Consider the following 19,602-nt stretch of genomic DNA (forward strand, 5'->3'; position numbering starts at 1 on the left):
AAACAGCAGTTACCATGCAGTGGTGGGTTTTCTTCTTCTTCAATGAACAGTAAACCTGAAATGGTAACCATGCTTCCTAGCAACGTGTATCCCATTATCCTCAGTGCTTCTAAGTCTTTTGAAAACTGGGTCATTAAACTAATGCAGACTTAGTGGCAAGTAGATTACGTGACGAATTTGACTTCCTTGTGCGGTGCTCACCTACCCCCTAGCCCCCAGTTTCTACAAATTCTCAGGAACCTTTAAAAATAGGAGTAAGTAAGTTTTTATCCCTCATCCTTACTGGAGAGAAATGGCCATTACAGTTACTGCTAAATGCTTACAAGGACAATTGCTGGAATGCAACTATGCAAGACTGCCAGCCATCAGGGGCTCATCCTTTCATGCGCAGAGCAACGTCAGGAGATTTTAACCTGAGCACAGAGGATTCACCTGGGCAAGTTAATCACATTTAAGGGGAATATGACAAACCTAGAGGGAGATCACTAGTTTTTTTCCCCTGAAGCTGCAGCTATGTCACTGAATCCTAAGCTTTCCACCTCTGCACTCTTTCACCAGAGCAAAGCAGATGTTCCAGGTCAACAGAGGGTTTCTACCACATCTGCTTGGAAGGATAACAACTTTTACACGACACTCCCTTGGAGCCAGCAACTCCAGGGACTGAGCTATGGGATCCTGGGAAATAGCAGAGGAAACCACAGGCCACATAGACTAGCTCATCTAGATGCAGAAAACAGAAACAGAAAATAGAATTATGCCTAAAAGCTAACAGTACTTGTCCTTATTTATGATTAACTACCTTCCAGACAGTGTGGGAAGCAGCAGAACTGGTACAGGTTTAACAAGGGGAATAATGGATGATAATGTCTTTCTTTCTCTCTGACCTGTTTCCTGAAAATGTGATATTCTGACTACTGTGCTGCATAAGCAGGGCTGTTTTATCCAACTGAAGCTGCAGAGATGAACAAATTCAGCCAAGACCAGAGTTCTTAATGATCACAATCAATTCTAATTCAAAATATGTAAGGCACAAGGAAAGAACCAAACTGATCACAACCTAATGTCCTTTCACAGTTTCCTGGGCATCTCATTTTAAGGACAATATGCAACCCACACTCTTTAACAATTTAAACACAATATGATATTATTATGGCCAGACGTACAGGACATAATATGTACTGATGTAAATCTTAAGGTTTCAGATCCAGTATGAGACACTCATGACTTGAAACCTGTTTCTCTGAAGCACTGGAACTCTAGTTAGTATGGGATGAGAAAGGCTACCAGTTGGTACTAGGCTGTTATGCATTTAATGCAGTTCAGTAGTATCTATGTAGTAGTATTTCACCCTGACTTTTAAAACACCATTATGTATGACTCAAAGTGCTAGGCAAACCTAGTAATAAACCGTAACCCTTGGCACACTGAAGAGCTTAAACAAATGAAGCGGGTTGGACAACGACTAGAGAAGCGTTGGCTGAAATATCAACTCATATCTGATAAGATACTTCATAGGACTTTTCTTAGGTCCTATCAAGTGGCGATAGATGCAGCCAAAAAATCTTTCTACTCTGCATCTATTGCGTCTGTGAAATCTCGTCCAGCTGAGCTGTTCAGGGTGGTAAGGAGTTTAACACAACTGCCTCCCACCCAGAACTCTCTATTAGAGTCAACTATAGCTTACTGTAATGCTTTTAATGATTATTTCACAGATAAAATCTCTCGGATAAGAGCTGATTTGGTTGCCAACTTTAAGTCAGAAGCAATGAGAGAGGCATCCAATGCCTTCGCCATTACTGTTAGACTGGATCAATTTGAGTCGGTAAGTACTAAGGACGTGGACAAGCTCCTTAGTAGTCTGAAAAAAACGACTTGCCCTCTTGACCCTTGCTCATCCTGGCTGGCTGTCCAGGGGGGTGATATAGTCAAGCTGATGCTGAAAAATATAATCAATGCATCCTTCAGGGAGGGTACCCTGCCTTCTTGTCTTAAGGAGGCAGTGGTCAGACCACTCTTAAAAAAGCCCTCCCTGGACCCTGTGGATAGAAATAACTATAGGCCAGTCTCGTTGTTGCCATTCTTGAGCAAGGTGATCGAGAGGGCGGTCGCCAATCAACTACAGGCAGTCTTGGATGAAGCTGATTATCTGGACCCATTTCAAACCGGATTCAGGGCAGGATACGGAGCTGAGACGGCCTTGGTCGCCTTAGTCGATGATCTCCGTCTAGGCATTGACAGGGGAAGTGTGACCCTGCTGGTGCTCTTAGACCTCTCAGCGGCCTTCGATACCATCGACCATGGTATCCTTCTGGAACGCCTGAGAGAGTTAGGTATCGGAGGCACTGTTCTACAGTGGTTCCGGTCCTACCTCTCAGGCAGATTCCAGATGGTGGCGCTAGGAGACAGTTGCTCTTCTAAAAGAGAGATAAAATTTGGTGTACCCCAGGGTGCAATATTGTCTCCTATGCTGTTTAACATTTACATGAAGCCGCTGGGAAAAATCATCCGGAGACATGGGGCAGGATGTTATCAGTATGCTGATGACACCCAAATATATTTCTCTATGTCTCAGACTGATGCAGTGACTAAGGATGGCATCTCTCCTCTGAATGCCTGTCTTGGGGTGGTAATGGACTGGATGAGGGAAAACCGACTCAAGCTGAATCCAGGTAAGACGGAGGTACTTGTTATAGGAAACCCAAGCCCAGGTATGGAATTATGTCAGCCAGTTCTGGATGGGGTCACACTTCCCCTGAAAGACTCTGTCCGCAGCTTGGGGGTGCTCCTTGACTCGCCGCTTCACCTGACAGCTCAGGTGGATGCGACAGTCAGGAGCACTTGTTATCAGCTTCGGCTGATACGCCAGCTGCGCCCCTTCCTGGAGCAGGGAGACCTTGAAACAGTTGTACATGCACTGGTCACCTCTCGATTGGACTTCTGTAATGCGCTCTACATGGGGCTACCCTTGTGCCAAGTTCAGAAACTTCAACTTGTACAAAATATGGCAGCCAGGTTAATTACAGGTACTCGTCGTACCGATCACATAACACTGGTTTTGAAATCCCTTCACTGGCTGCCAATTAGTTTCCGGGCAAGGTACAAGGTGTTGGTGATTACCTTCAAAGCCCTACATGGCTTGGGTCCAGAATACTTACGAGATCGCCTCCTTCCATACTGTCCGTCCCGCACTCTAAGGTCCTCGGGGAAGAATCTACTTCAGCCAATAAAATCTAGGCTAACTTCAGTCACCCAGAGAGCCTTTTCCATTGCAGCTCTGAAGCTATCGAATGACCTGCCGAAGGAGATCCGTGACATTTCTACTCTTACAGCCTTTAAGAAGGCTCTTAAGACGGATCTCTTCCAGCAGGCCTTCCCTACCTAGTTCTACTCCCCATTTACTGTGACTTATGTCACTCTGTCCACCAATTCTTCTCTTAAATTTAATGAGAAGAATTAAATTAAAATTAATTAAAATAAAATCCTTGCCTCAAGAAGAAGAGCCCTCCCTCCATGACATCACCATCAGACCTGGGAGGAAATTAAAAAGAGAGGCCCAACTTCCATCAGGCCTAACTGTGAATGTACTCACTTCGCTCTCTTTAATTTTATTGTATTTTATTTTATTATCTTTATTTTTACTGTTGTAACCCGTCTGGATTCCTTGTGATTGGGCGGGCTATAAATAAATTATTATTATTATTATTATTGTAAGTATCAGTTGCAAGAGACTGTAAGAAAACACACAATCTGCACTCATGAATAGCAGAGACCTTTCCTGATATATTCATATCAAGCAAAATCATATAGAATCATAGAGCTGGAATGGGCCTCATGGGCCATAGAGTCCTAGCCCCTGCTTAATGCATGATCCTCTAGCTAAAGCATCCACAACAGGTATCTTTCCAGCCTCTTTTTGAAGAAGTCCAGAGAAAGCAATGGCAATTTATCCCATTATTGAACTGCTCTTACTGTCAAGATGTTCCTTCTAATGTTCAGCTGAAATACAGTATACCCTCCTGTAACTTCAAACCATTAAACCTGGTTCTACCCTTTCAAGCAGTAGCTTGCCGCCTCCAGTGTCCATCTCCTTCAACTTTTCCTTGCAGGATTTGTTCTCTTCACCTGCACACTGCAGGCTAAAATATCATTCACCTTCTTTGCTACAGCATTACACTGCTGGCTCATGTTCAATTTATGATCAATAATAATCCCAAGTTCCTTTTCACAGGTTGTATTGCTGAGCCATATATCCTCCTTCCTACACTTGTCCATTTGATTTTTGTGCCTAAATGGAGAATTTTGCATTTGTCTCTACTGAATTTCATTTTATTAATTTCTGCCCAATTATTCTAGTTTATCTAGCTCCTTTTGAATTCTGTTCCTATCTTCCAATGTATTACCACACTTCCCAGTTTTGTGTCATCTGCAGACTTGATAAGAATTCCCTCCATCCCATCATCTAACTGACCGCAACATCAAGTGAAGGGCTCTGCCTGCCTTCACTTCCCATCTGGAAGTGGCTTGTTCCACATTCTGAGCATCTATAAGGAAATAATTTTTCTCAGTAGTGTAAAAAAGGTCCAAAACACACTGCAGAAGTAATCCAGTTTGAGACCGCTTTAACTGCCCTGGCTCAATGCTAGGCAATCCTAGGAATTGTAGTTTATTGTGGAACCAGGGCTCTAACAGAAAAGTGTTTCACAAAAGTACAGTTCCCAGAATTTCCTAGCATTGACCCAGGGCAGTTAAAGCGGTCTCAAACTGGTTTATTTCTGCAGTGTGTTTTGGACCTTAGTTAACATTCTCAAATTTGATTTCAAGGAATCTGTTACAAAGCTGTGGTGGAGGCCAAAGAGACACAAGCTCACAGAGCAGCCCAGTGGAGGCAAAATGTCAGCCCTCTTTTTTGGACCACATACAAAGAGACACCCACAGACTGGCCTAAAGGAGGTTACAAGGAACTGTATGATCTTTTGAAAATAACAACCCAAAGGCCACAATCTGAACTGCTTCTTCAATAGCCCTGCAACTCAGAATCCAGGCAGCTGCAGCACTGTGATAAGGAAAAAAGGCGTTGTGTACGCTCATTTTAATTTTGGCAGCACACAGTAAGAGATGCCTGGCACAGTATTTTGAAATGACTGAAGAGAAAACATGGGGAATCCTTTCTGCTTCCTCCTATATAGAGATGGGTGTTTAACATCTTTTTTGTAAGATCTGAAGTTTCTACTCAGAACATCACTTTGTTTGCTACAATCGCTTAGGCATTTGTAAAAGTGACTGCAATTTAACCAACTGACCCATATACAGTACATCCTGCAGTTTCAATAGGAGCTATGCTGGTTGGGGATAATGGGAGATATATTCCAAAGTATCTGGAGGGCAGCAGAAGTGAGAAGGCTGATTTGTATGTACCAATAGTCACAGTCTGGAAAAGTCAGTATTTCGAAGTAGTTTCTAGAATCCTCCAGTGGATTCTGACAGACTGAAAAAGAAGTTCTTCTGGATGCATTTAAATTATTTTGTATAGACACTGGAGATGGGGGGGGGGTGCCCCATAAATGTCATAGTGTTTTATTAGCAAGGAATACTCAGATGTGGTTTTTGCCAAGCCCTTCCACTGAAATAGAGTTTCAAACACCTGGTATTCGTTGGTGGTCTCCCATCCAAGTACTAACCAGGGCTGGCCCTGCTTAGCTTCAAGATCAGATAGGATCTGGTGGTGCCTTTAGGGTATTAGGCAAGACAGAGATGGGGTCATTGCCTGTTAAATTGCAAACCCTATTTGAACTTAGTTAAAATGACAACAACAAATATATGGCCATGAATTTTGACATGCTGAGGAAAGAAATACAAGTGACCACTTACCAGAGTATTGCTCTTTTTAATATCCTCTAAGCGCTCCAATACTGAAGTCAAGTTGGGGTCATCTGACTCCACGAACCATATTGGTGATGAAGAAGGGTACGATTCCTATTCAAATCAAATTAAGAGATTTACATTCCTGTTTGGGTAACTACTTATAACCTAAAACAAAAATACCTACCCTATGCAGCTGGCAAGGTGAGGAAAAGAGCAGTTTTTTATACTTTAAAACAAAACAAAAAGCAAAACCCTCATGCAGAGCTTCCCATCTCATCATAAGGCAAGACCCAGAAAGTCAACAGTGTAGTGCAAACAGCAGTTTTCCAAAGTAGGAACAGGACTTGCTATGGAGGCTGAGCAGGTTTCCAGAAAAGAATCAACCCAACTGCCTCAAGTGGGTCAGGTCTTCTTAACATGCCCTACTTTTTGTAAACACACAAGTCAGCTTGGCCCAAGGAAAGGTTATTGGGACTAGAAAACCCCCCTGCTCATCCAGTTCTTCAGCCAGCCACAGAAGCCAACGAAACATCAGGAATAAACTCTTCTAGAACATAGCCACATAGCCCCAAATACCCACAAAAAACTATGCACACAGGAACATAGTCAGAAGCTTCTCTAATCCCCTCTGCTCCAATTCTGCAGTGGGGTGGCTCTTGTGGGAATATCAGAGTGACATGGTAAGTACTAGCGGGGTTTTCTGTAGCCTTTTCTGTTCAGCTTTTATAGTCCTTTCTACATGCACCCTACTGCTGGTTTACATATACTCTACATATAACCATGCACCCAAAGGTTGGGTCGGAAAATCCATAGTTTCATTACCAATTACTCCAACAAGTAACTATACTAAAATAAACCAGAATTACTGCTAAAACAATATTGGAGCAACCAGAGCTTGGGAAAGATTCACTCTTGCCTCATTAATGAACTTATTGTCCTACAAAACAAGCACACACACATCAGTATCTGCCAGGGTCCTTAGCTGTCTCAAACCTAGTTGTCACAAACAGCAGATGGTGGCAGTAAATCTCTTTATGCAATGTTCCCTATTAGTTTCCAGGTAGGGCTTTGCAATGTTGCTCCATACATCCCAAATCGTTGCACACAAAAAACTTAAATGGTCAGGGGGAACAAGTTGAGTCTTCTCTTGAATGTGCCAGTTTTCTATGTGCAGAGAAGTGTTTGTCTGGAGCTGACCATGCAACACGGTACCTGTATGTCCCCAGTCACAAACTGATCATCTTATGTGATGTTTCTCAGAACACTGGAGAACAATCTAAAAGAAGCTGGTGTTTGTTCTTAGAAGCAGCATATGCTTAAACAAACATCCCTAGTGACCAACAGTTCTACACACCTTTAGATCAAAGAGTTCTTGGCTATTTTTTTAAAGACCGTTGGAGTTTGGCTACTCATTGCGTGTGTGTGTGTGTCTTCAAGTCAAGCCAGACTTATCTCTACCCCATGAACTTTCTAAGCTCTGGTCAACAGTATTACACCCCTGCTGCAGTCAAAGCTGCATTGTGGCACACCATTCCAATGCAATGCAGACAGTGCTTAACAAAAATATCTCTCTCTCTCTGTGTGTGTGTATTTTGCTGTATGTACCTACTTATTCTTACATCATCCCAACTAAATGGTATGGTTTTTGGCAAAGGGAGGGAAGATCTGAGCTGGGGTGGTGTAGTGGTTTGAGAGCAGGACTAAAACTCTGGAGATCAGGGTTCGATTCCTTGCTCTGCCACTGAAACCTAATGGGTGACCTGGGACAATCACACCTTCTCAGCTCCAGAAAATCCCATGACAGGTTTGCCTAGGGTCACCATAAGTTGGAAACTACCTGAATGCACACAACAAGGGAGGATCCAGTTTGCAGAACTGAAACAGACAGAGAAAGGAACAGTGGCCCATTAAGGAAAAAACAAAACATTGGCCCATTAAGGAAACAACAATCTGTTCTCCTTCAACAGACAAGGAGTTTTTACTAACTGTCACTTCAAGTTCCATTACTTTTATCAGCAACAAATGGACCATGTTTCTTGACATAGGTTGTGATTTTTGCAAAACCACTGCTAGTCCAGGATCTGCCACTGACCCCAGTGGGAAAATACAGATGTGCAGAGCCCTGTGAGCTTTCCACATGAATTTATTCTGTGCATTAAGACACATTCCCAGCTATGTATGAGCCATCTTGGGAAACAGCAGATACAGAATTCATGCAACAGAGCAAATATGCCATTTCTGCTAGATCTGTACCTATATTGGTCCAAAACACACATACACATCAGGTTCTTCTGCAACTCTTATACACTTGCTATTCATCAGTCACCGTTTTTTGACAGTGTTGGGCAGAAGGTAGACTGGGATCTACTGGTAGGTATCAGGTTGAATTGCAGCAGGTATAAAACCATTTTTAACTTACAGCTGTTGAACAGAAAAAACGATCACTCCTACCTAAATTAGACTGTTGTGGTGCAGAAAGCTTGGGATAACTAGGAGTGAAGTTTTCTAAGCTAGGACTAACAACAAATTCTTAGGTTCCAAATATGTGTATGATTGTTAATTACTGGGGTTTTCTAAGCTGGGACTAACAACAAATTTCTAGGTTCCAAATATATGTGCATGTATATTAATTAGTGGTGTATGCCTTCTGTGGCTTTGGTTGGTGGATACTGGGATTTTAGTGAAAACATAAGGCAGATTCAGTAAGGTTTGTACACTTCTGGTTTAGAGGAGCAGGAGCTATTTAGGTCAGATCACATATTACAGCTGTGATAACACACACACAAGCATAGCTGCCTTGCTGATGCTCAGAGCCTTGAAAAGAAACCACTGGGAACCTCAATGTATACCTCTGAGGAAGAAAGTCAGCTGCTGACAACTTCCTCCTCAACTGAAAGAGAGAAATTATCCTTATATGCATTTCTTCATTGTGCAGTTTTTATTAACACCAGAAATCTTAGTCAAGAAACAAGTTGACAATTGCCATAATTCCCCTGTGAGATGTAGAAAAAATTTCTTCCCCAATCTTTTACATTTCTACAAGGAAATTAGCACAATTTCATGCTACAGTGACTTTCATCCCACTCTGAAACTACCAAGCCTTCAGACACAAAGCTTATTTAGATCCTGTCTTCTGGCTGCAAGCATCTCCAGGGTGGAACAACCATATGCCCACTGCAACTAAGGGGCAGGGATACCCTGCGCCAGTGAAAACTATGAGACAAGCTGCTGCTGCCCACGATTACATCCCTTGATCCCTTATTGACCATTTAAAAGGTGAATGCCACATCAGAATTATATCCCATGGCATAAAATGATTCTAACTGACTATGACAAGCTGGCACAACCATTTTCAATTATCCAGTGTGTCGACAGCTTCATCTGTCTATTGCATAAGAACCACACACAAATGCAATTCTGTGTTAGCAGGGACAGTAGTTCCAGGCAGAACAGACAATTCCCTTTTGAAGCAGCGTGAAGTAAAGTACATCCTGTTTGCTGTAAATAGCATAGCACCTCCTGAAATTGCCAAGGAAGCCTACTAACATTTTTGTTTTTTGATCCAGAAGTGGTGCAGGTGCCTGATGTGGTGCTTGATTTTTAATGCAAAAGGCCCTGAGTGAACAGGGGAGGAAAAGAGAGGCATTGCAGACGGTCACACATCCTCTCACTTGCTTCAAGAGCCCCGTGGGAGTCACAGGGCATTATGCTATTAACCATGGTTGCCAGCCAGCTAAAGCTTTTCAGCATAATAAATTAAAGACCTGTACGGTGTCAGCACATCAATTTGAAAGTAAATCTAGTTGAAGTCAATTGGGTTTATTTCTGATTCAACATGCTCAGGACAATAATCTAAGTCAGTAACTCTTTAGGCATTTTAAACTCAAGGCACTCTATTTACATTCACAATACTAGGCCTCCTTACAAGGTGTTCCAGGTATGCTTTTTGTATTAAGTCTTTCACTGCATATTGGAATAAATATTCTATTTTACCATCTCTTAACAAGTGATGTGAAGAGTTGGTGTTCACCAATGTTTAACAAGATTGGTGCGGATCCAGGGAGAACCAGGGTTAAAATCTCCATTCAGTAATAAAGCTGACCTCAATCCAGTGACTATCCCTATCCCATAGCCTAAAGTTACCCTCATAGGGTTGTTCAAGGACAAAGTGGGGAGTAAATCCACCCTGAATTCCTTGAAGAGAGAATTAAAATGTAATTAATTAATTATCAATAAGTCAACTATCAACATCTCAGCATTTACTCCTACTCTGTTTTCCCAAATTGCTTTCAGATCCTTGTCGACTACTTCTATACCTCGCTGATTAATATTTGATACCACTCTCCAAAAAGAAACGAATCCTTCACATGGTTCAAGGCCTGAAGTGGGCTGAAGGCTATGGTTAGTCAAAGTACCAATAAGGTGAAGGGAAAGAAAGAGTATGATATCTAGAATACCCTCTTCAATGGAGTTTCTAGTTGAAACCCACCACTGCACAGTGATCCTCAAGAACTACCATATTCAGAAACTGAATTCTTACCTTGGATTGAAAGAGGTTCCCTATGCTGACAATTCTGTCACAGATGCCCTTCTATGGAACAAGAGGCACAGTTTGCTCATTCCCTGCAACAAAGGCAATTAATAGTCTGCAGACTAGCTTGGCATGGCTAGAAATTCTGTGTTTGTACAGAGCAATTCTATGTTTTTTCTATCTGAAACAGGATGTTTGGGTTCCAAGTGGAGCATCAGTGCTAGGAAAGTACTGTCACGATATTGCCAAGAGGAACCTTTTTGTTTCTCTCAAATCACAGCACTCATTTGGTGATTACGAGACAGAAAAATGAATGGCTCCTGGTGCTGACCTTAGTGGTTTCAATTAAATACGAGCTGCCAGGGAAACCGAAGTAAGCAATATCTTGCACAGCCATTTTGACAGCTGTGCTGCCTGATCCTATGTCATGTTACACCATGCTCCCCTGAGTTCATTGAGTTATCCTCAAGCCTATACCAGGCTATAGGATTAACAGTGTTCCTCTTCCACTGGTAGCATGTTGTCTAGTATGTTTCCACAACATCAAACACAAAACTTTGCAAGAAGCTGAGACACAGAGGTACAAGTCTGCAAGAAGAGTTACACCCACCCACACCCGTAGGTCACAGGGCTGCTTGACCAGTATGTGTGGCATGCTGCCAGCCAACACTGCTATTTGCTTTCTTAGAGATATTAACTTTATGGGATGGGCACACTTCTGGCTATCCGAAGGACCATTTCCTCCTATAGGAGCTTGCCCAAGCTCTGAGATTTTCAGGGAAGGCAATTCTCCTGGGTGCACCATTTTCACAGACATAGAGAGGGCCTTCTTAGTGGCTGCTTTCAGGCTCTGGAACTCCTTTCCTAGATTGGCTTTGCTGCCCTTTCTTCAGCTGGTGAAGATCCTTTCCCCCCCAAAAGGCTTTGTGGAAATTATTGTTTTTACAAGAAAGGGGCTTTTTATAATGCAGTATGCTATGCTTATCTTTTACCTTTTAATAAGTATGTTGTAAATGTTTTTTTTTTTAATTCTAACTGGATTTTAACAATTTTTTCTTCTTATGTGCTTTCAAGTTGTTTCCAACTCATGGAGATCCTAAAGGGAACCAACCATGGCGTTTTCTTGGCAAGCTTCTTCAGAGCAGGTTTGCCATGGATTTGCATGGCCAAGCCAGGATTTGAACCCTGGTCTCCAGGGTCATAGTTCAGCACTCAAACCACCACACTACGCTGGCTCCTGCATTTTAAATATAACTCCAATGCATTTTTTTCTAAATGTATTTTTACTTGTATTTTATTTTATCATGTAATCTGCCTCAAGTCCTAGCTTTGGGGGGAAAGCAACGTAAAAATTAATACTGTACGATATAAAACAGTGAGAGACAGCATGGTGTAGTGGTTTGAGCACTGGACTATGAGTCTGGAGACCAGGGTTCCAATCCCTGCTGAGCAATGGAAACCTAGTGGGTGACTTTGAGCAAGTCACACTTTCTCAGTCTCAGAGGAAAGCAAAGGCAAATGCCTTCTGAATAAATCTTGCCAAGAAAACCTCAGAACAAGGTTGCTTTAGGGTCGCCATAAGTCGGGAAAGACTTGAAGGCACACAACAACAAATACAAAATAGTGGTGTATGTTAACTTTGTAAATAAGGCCAGAACTGACTTGCTTGCAAAAATTTTCCCAGAATACTAGAGGTTGGCTAAGGATGGATGGAGTGTTCCACTTCCTCAACTGACCTAGTCATCTGCCTGCATACTATTTTTGGTTACCAATAGCTATCAGACAACTATTTCAATATAAGGGTAGTTAGTGTCTGTGGGTATTGAGGAACAAGTCGGAAGAATTAGCACTAGTAGCTAACACACATATATATCAATACCATTACTGCCACTAGCAGTTCCTTAGCTCCTGTAAAGCTGGTGGAAGTTTTTAACCTATAAATTTATTTGGACCTCGTGCAGCTTCGCTATCAGTCTTCAATAATTTCAGATTATGGATCCACATCTGACTACAGTTTAGAGACCAACTTTTTTTATTTCTTAACTATAACTTCCACTTACTTTTCTCTCATGGGAAATCAGATGCGGATGGGGCTCCGCTATCTTTTAACAGGAGAAGATAGACATGTGTTCACACAGCTTGTCATACAAGGGTTAGAAAAGCTGTTGAGAGCCAAGGCCATTTTGCTAATAGCATTTTTAGCAAAATGCCATTCTATTTCTTCTTTTGGCAATTACACTTTGGCTATTGTGCAAATGACTGAGACTGAAGGGCAAGTTATCATTTTACAAACGGGCTGGCTAATAAAATCAAAAAGACAGAGTAATCCCTGGAGAACTGGCTTAATGTAGTGACTACAAGATTCAAGCTATGAATCAGCGTGTCCTTGGTTCAAGTTTTACTTGTCTTGCACTGACTTAGTGGTTTTAGACAAGCTACTCTGTTGCCCCCCTTTCATCTGTCATACAAAGATGACAATATGGTTCTACCTTATAGGATTGTTGTAATGACTTCACAAAGCACTTTGAATACTCAAAATCATTTCAAGAAAACTAAAAGAAAGCAACAGAGCTGCTAGTGTTGTCACTCACCTTAGGGCCACAACACACCTATGGAGTTCAAGCAGGATCTGACACAACATCTCCAGAAGTTTTCAACTATAGTTCCCATAAGCCTCAGCTAGCATGGCCAATGGTTCGAGATGATGAGTATTTTAGGCCAAAGCACCAACCCCTGATCTAGACATAATCATCCCTATTAATACTAGCCATGTTTGAAAAACAAAAACATGAAAATACACACAAATATCTTCCAAAGAGTTGAATTTTAAGCAGCTTTTGGAAGCATCACCACCAAAATAATCTTTCATTTGAGCTGTCCTCTTTTATAGTGGCATTTACCTCCTCTATCCTTGTCAAAGGTAACTCTTGTGTATAGAAGATCTGATGTTCAATCTTTGACATCTATGGTTAAAAGTGTCAAGCATCCAGTGATGAGAAAAACCTCTGCCTGAAAACCTGAGGAGCTGCTGCCAGTCAGAAAAGACAATTTTGAATGAAATGGACCAAACAACGACCTTACATACAGTACTATGCCGGTTCTGTAGACCTCTATATTGCTTGCCCACAGGATTCCCACATTTTCTTCTTGTGTCTTTTGCTGCAGAAATACAAAAATCCAGGAGGTACTATTTTTCCTAGCAATAAGGTACAAGTGCATGACATTTTTAGAAGCTATGACCTCACACATCTGTCCTCAGCTCACATCCCCTATTCTTTCCAAACCCTGAACTGGATTGTCAACCTTTTTGTTCCAAGCAGGACTCCTATGCTAAAAAGTAGCAATGGGAAAAGCTGCCGCCACTGCATCTTTAGCACAGCATGCTGGTTTTTAATGGCATAGGAGCATGCATGACTTGACCCAGCTCACATTTCATCAATGGCAACTCTGTTCTCCTTCCCTCGTGTTCTTATTAGTATCTTCTTACTTTCTCCTCGGTCCTACTTCCTTCTGCCCCTCTGGATCCTAAGCAACATCCTTCCTTACCATCCCTGTTAGCATCCAGATTCTGCAAACCTTAGGTTCTATATGTGCTTCTTATAATCCATTCTCATCCACAGGCCTCTCTTTGGCTGCATCCACATTGCAGAAACATTTCGGGTTGGCACTGCTTTAACTGCCATGGCTCAATGCTATGGGATTCTGGGATTTGTACTTTGTTGTGGCACCAGAGTTCTCAGAAGGCTAAATATCTCACAGAACTACAAATCCCAGAATTCCATAGCATTGAGCCATGGCAATTAAAGTGGTGTCAACCTGGGTTATTTCTGCAGTGCCCTGGACTTCTACCTATCCATCTCCTGTCAAGTTCTTATGCATCAATCCACCACTAACTCTTGGCCACCCTCCGACACTTCTTTTTGCTCAAGCCTACCTTATTTATTAATATAGGTTTAGTTCTGAACAAACTGACAGCTCGCTATCCTCAGAGAATTCAAAGATGTAGCCATGTTAAGTCTGCAGAATCAGTTGTAGAGAGATCTTGTAGCACCTTTGAGACTAACTGAAAGAAAGAAATTGGCAGCATAAGGTTTCATAGACTGAAGTCTACTTCCTCAGATCAGAGAAGACTTCCAAACCATCTTCCAGGCTCCCTGCTTCCTTTTCCTATTGCTCCAGATGTTGGTGATGGTTGCAGGACACCACATCTTCTTGTTTAGTAGAAACCAGAGAGTTCACAGCGCATGGGGCCTGGCCTCTTCAGGTGTCCTGCCTGAGGCAAGAGGTAAACAGTTTCTGATGCCCTGTTTCTGTCTTGGCCTTCCTGCTATCAGTATGTTTTAACATGAAATACTTTGCCCTCAAATACCAAGCAGTTCATCTTTCACCAAACCACAAACCGTCAAATGAGTTTTGCGTCAACAAAACCACACCAGCAAGACTATAATCCTATAACACAAAGGTGGAAACTGCATTATATCCTCCAGTTACTGCAACACCCAGCATCCTTAACCAACACAGCCTGAGAGTTGCAGTGCAACAACATTCAGAAGGCTGTACAATATGCATATCTGCTCGATTTGAAACCTTCCCAGGTACGCTATATCAACACCCAAGAATATATTTCTGCAATATTGCCTAACTTACAACCTTCACCCCCAATAATGTATTACTGGTTTGAAGAAAATTATTCCACAGCTATTCATATATTATCCATAAAAAGAACATTGAAATAGTTTAATTCTATTTTAATTGTCCCTTTAGTGAGTTTTTTAATTGTACCACTTTGAGTCCAATTTTGGGGGAAAGCAGGATACAGATACAGTCAGCCCTCCACATTTGCAGCATTTACTTTTGCAGCTTTGATTGTTTGATTAATACAGTTTCTCTAAGAATCTCTAGGTCTTCCAGCGCTACTTTCTGGGAAATAGACCACAGACTTGTGCTGGAGAACTTAGTGATTCCTAGAGAGGTGTTCTTTGAAGTTAAAAAGGTAGTGTTTCTTTGTGGCTTTTCCAGTTTCACAGGAGTCCTGTGCCCTTAGCCCCAGCAAATATGGAGGGCACACTCTAAAAGATGATGATGATGATGATGATGATGATGATACAGTGGAGCCTCCACATTCAGTGGAGTTAGGTGCACAAGACCCCTGTGAAAGTGGAAAAACAGCAAATTATTGTTTAAAAAACTATTTTTTAACCTCTCTAGGACTCTCTAGATCTTCCAGGACAACTCTATGGTCAACATCTGCCAGACGTTGGCCATAGAATTACACTGGAGGACCTGGAAATGCCTAGAGAAGTGTTCTCTCTAGGAATTACTAGGCGCTCCAGCACGGCTTTTGGCAGTTGACAACAGAGTTGCATTGGAGGACCTAGAGTTTCCTAGAGAGAACCTATTCACCAAATCCGTGAATAATCAAATCCACCGAAGTCTGAGCCGCAAATGTGGAGGGTCAACTGTAATAATAATAATAATAATAATAATAATACATGTGCAGAGTGTATTTCTCTCTCCAGTAACAAATCTGTCCTCTGTTGTTAAGACTTCCCCAAAATGGTCAATTTTTGGCCTTTCAGCTAGGACTTCCTCAGGGGCTAGAAAGGTAATTCATTGTAAAAGCTAACTACGCATCCAGTAGCATGCATTCTTTGTCCTCTCTGGGTTTCCACCTTTTTCTGGGTGGGGACCAATTACTCAATCCCACATTTAACTAATCAGGGAGGGGCCCTTTTTTCATATTGCAACACTTCTGTTTCAACCTAAGACCAAATTGATGGGAAGGGAATGGAATCAGAGGCTGCTTCCAGCTTCTCTTAGTTGTAAGGCCTCCTAAAACTTGAATGGGGAGAGAGTTGAAGAGGAGAAGAGACTTCCTAAATGGCCGACCTGTTCAAAGACACATTATGCCAACTGCGCAGACGAAGAGGAATAAAGTGTTTGTCAGAGACCATTTCAGCTTGAATCCCATTTTGGGAAACCCTTGACTTGTATTGACTTGTGTCCCTTTTGGGAGAAACCATGACTCCCATTTTGGGAGGAAAATGTGGGACGGAAACCCAAATAAATAAGTAAATATAATGACCACAGGTTTCGCCTCCCTTGTCTCCGGAGTAATAGTAGTTCAACACGCAAGCCACTATAGATACGCTATATAATATACAGTAGTTCAATACAATACAATAGATAGATAGATCTATTTGAAGAGATTTTGGACTTCAGCTCCCAGAAGCCTCAGCCATGTTGGCCAACAGTCTGGGATTCTGGGAGCTGGAGTGCTAGGTCTCTTAAAGAGCACAGTTTGGGGACCACTGACCACACAGTGGAAACAATGCAGTTTGACACCACTTTTAAGCCCCACAACTCCATTCTATGGGATCATGAGATGGGTAGTTTTTATAAGGTCTTCCGCCTTCTCTGCCCAAGAGGGGCTGGTCCCCCACCTAACTACAAATCCCAGGATCCTGTAGGATGGAGCCAGGGGCACTTAAACTGCACCCTGCCCTCTGGAATCCTGGGAAGTGTAGTTTCACAAGGTCTCCTGCCTTCTCTGCTCAAGAGGGCTGGCTCCTCACCAAACTACAAACCCCAGAGTCCCACAAGATGGAGCCAGGGGCACTTTAAATTGCACCCCACACTATGGAATCCTGGGAAGTGTAGTTTCACAAAGCCTTCGGCCTTCTCCGTCGAAGAGGGCCGACTCCTCACCAAACTACATATCCCAGGTTATAATAGGATGGAGCCAAGGGCACTTTAAAACAACACCCCCCCACACACTATGGAATCCTGGGACATGTAGTTTCACAAGGCCTTCAGCCTTTTCAATCCAAGAGGGCTGGCTCCCCACCAAACTACAGGCCCCAGGATCTCAAAGGAGAGAGCCAGGGAATGGAGGGAAGGGAGAAAAGAAAGGGAGGGAGGGAAAGGAAAGAAGAAAGGGAAGAGGAAGGAAAAGGTAAGTAAGAAAGAAGGATGGGAAGGAAGGGAGGAAAGGGAAAAAAGAAAGGGAGGGAGGGAGGGAGGGAAAGGAAGGAAGAGGAAAGAAAAGGTGGGAAAGAAGGAAGGATGGGAAGGAAGGGAGGAAAGGGAGAAAGAAAGGGAGGGAGGTAAAGGAAGGAAAAGGTGGGAAAGAAGGAAGAATGGGAAGGGAGGGGAAGAAGGGATGGGAAAAAGGAGGGTGGGGAGGAAAGAGAGGGAAGGCGGGACAGGAAAGGAAAAGTAAGAAAGGGCTTAAACCAGCCCCCCACACTATGGAATCCTGGGAAGTGTAGTTTCGCGGTTTTTGCCCTTCTCTACCGGCCTTTCAGAGAACTACAACCCCCAGGATCCTTTGGGACGTAGGTGGGGGCACTTAAACCAACCAGCCCGCCCCTTGGAACCCTGGGATTGGTAGTTTCCTAGGGTTTGGGGCGCCTGGGCCTTGAAGCGGCCTGGAGCGCAGTGTCCCTGCCTGCCTCCCTGCTCCTACCGTGATGTTGCAGTGGATGCTGAGCGGAGGGGGGGAAGGCGGCGGGGGGCCTGCCAGGGGCAGCCGCGGAGGAGGAGGAGGCGGAGGCGGCGGAGGCGGGGGCGTCGGGGTGGCGCTGGGCCTGGTCCTGGTCCTGGCGGCGGGGCCCTTGGCGGCCGAGGAGGCGGGCCTCCGGAGGAAGTGGCAGTGGAGCTCGTCCAGCTTCCAGGAGACGATGCGGAAGCGCTCGTGGTCCTGGCCGAAGATGGACTCCAGCAGCTTCAGCTCCGCCTTCAGGCCTCGCACCGAAGAAGAAGAGGAGGACGGCGGCGGCGGCGAGGAAGAAGACATGGCCCTCCGCCGCCGGGCCCCCGAGCATCGCCCGACGATGCCTCTGGCCCGGATCCGCCAGGAGCAGCAGCAGCAGGAGGAGGGCGGCTGCTCCGTCGCCAAAGGCCCGGCCCCTTCCTCCCGCCCTCCCTTCCTCCCTCTCTTCCAGTTCCAGGCCCAGCGGCAGGAGCCTCCTCTCGCCCAGCCAGGCCCCTCTTCCCCCGCTCCCCTCCCTGCTTTCCCCTCCCCTTCTTTGCCTTTCCTCCTTCCCCTTCCTTTTCACTTTTCCCTTCCTTTCCCTTCTTCCTTTCCCTCTCTTTTCTCCTTTCTTCCTTTTCTCTTTCCTTTCCCTCCCTCTCTTCCCTCCCTTCCTTTCTTCCTTTCCTCTATTTCCCTTCCTTCCTTTCCGTTTACTCTTTCTTTCTCCCTCCCTCCTTTTCCTTTCCTTCCTTCCCCTTCCTTTCCCTATTTCTTTCCCTTTCCTTTCTTTTCCTTCCTTCCCTTATCCCTTCCTTCCTTTCCTCTCTTCCCTTCCCTTTCATTCCTTTCTTCTCCTTTCCCTTCCCTTCCCCTTCCCATCTTCCTTCCCTCCCTCTCCTTTCTTCTTCTCTCCTCTCTCTTTTCCTTCCCTTCATTTCTTTCCCCTTCCCTTCCTTTCCCCTTCTTCCTTTCCTCACTTCCCTTTCTTTTCTTTTCTCCTTTCCCCTTCCTTCCTTCCTTCCTTCCTTCCTTCCTTCCTTCCATCCATCCCCTTTCCTTTCCTTTCCTCATATCCTTCCCCTCAACTTCCTTCTTCACAGATAGTAAAGGTCTTTCAAAAGAGGTGCAGGAAATGGGAGTAGAGTCACTCTCTCTCTGTGGCTCCATCTGCACTGCAGATATAATCCAGTGTGACACCACTTTAACTGCCCTAGCTCCATGCTGTGGAATTCTGGGATATGTAGTTTGTTGTGGCCCCAGAGAACTCTCTGACAGAGAAGGCTAAATGGCTCACAAAACTACAGTTCCCAGCATCCCGTAGCCATTGAGCCATGGGCAGTTAAAGTGGCGTCACACTGGATTATATCTGCAGTGCGGATACATAACCTTGAATTGGTGTCTGGCAAAGCCTCTTATTTATTTACGGGTTTTATACTCTGCCCTTCAGCCCTAAAAGCTTACAATTATTAATACTTTTAATTAGATGGTTAATTAGATGGATACTACAATTCAGGGCATTTGCAGCTGCATCGCGGATGCGTCTCTGACCCTGGGCCAGTCACTCTCTCTCAGCCTCAGAGGAAAGGCAAAGGCAAAAGCCCTCTGAAGAAAACCTGCCAAGAAAGCCTTTTAAGTTGGAAATGACTTGAAAACACACAATAATGTCATTCGTTCGCCATCAAGCCCCAGCCGACAGCTGGTTGCTTCAGTCAAAGCTATTATCTTGTTTTCT

General features: G+C 43.7%; 1 protein-coding gene across 1 annotated transcript in view; it reads right to left on the bottom strand.

Moving 5' to 3' along the window:
- The window catches only part of LOC149307182 (ubiquitin-conjugating enzyme E2 Q2-like), a 35,337-nt gene extending 17,072 nt beyond the window's left edge, over positions 1–18,265 (bottom strand). The window contains exons 1-2 of the mRNA XM_089538556.1: positions 17,862–18,265; positions 5,869–5,973 (exon numbers count right to left, since the gene is read on the bottom strand). Coding sequence (XP_089394682.1) covers positions 5,869–5,973; positions 17,862–18,191 — 435 coding nt within the window. The 5' untranslated portion in view covers positions 18,192–18,265. The remainder of the gene's footprint in view (positions 1–5,868; positions 5,974–17,861) is intronic.
- Between the last annotated feature and the right edge of the window lie 1,337 nt (positions 18,266–19,602).

Source organism: Sceloporus occidentalis, unplaced genomic scaffold (genome assembly GCF_023333645.1).
Source record: "Sceloporus occidentalis isolate IW3139 unplaced genomic scaffold, rSceOcc1.0.p SCAF_9, whole genome shotgun sequence".
Classification (NCBI taxonomy): Eukaryota; Metazoa; Chordata; class Lepidosauria; order Squamata; family Phrynosomatidae; genus Sceloporus; species Sceloporus occidentalis.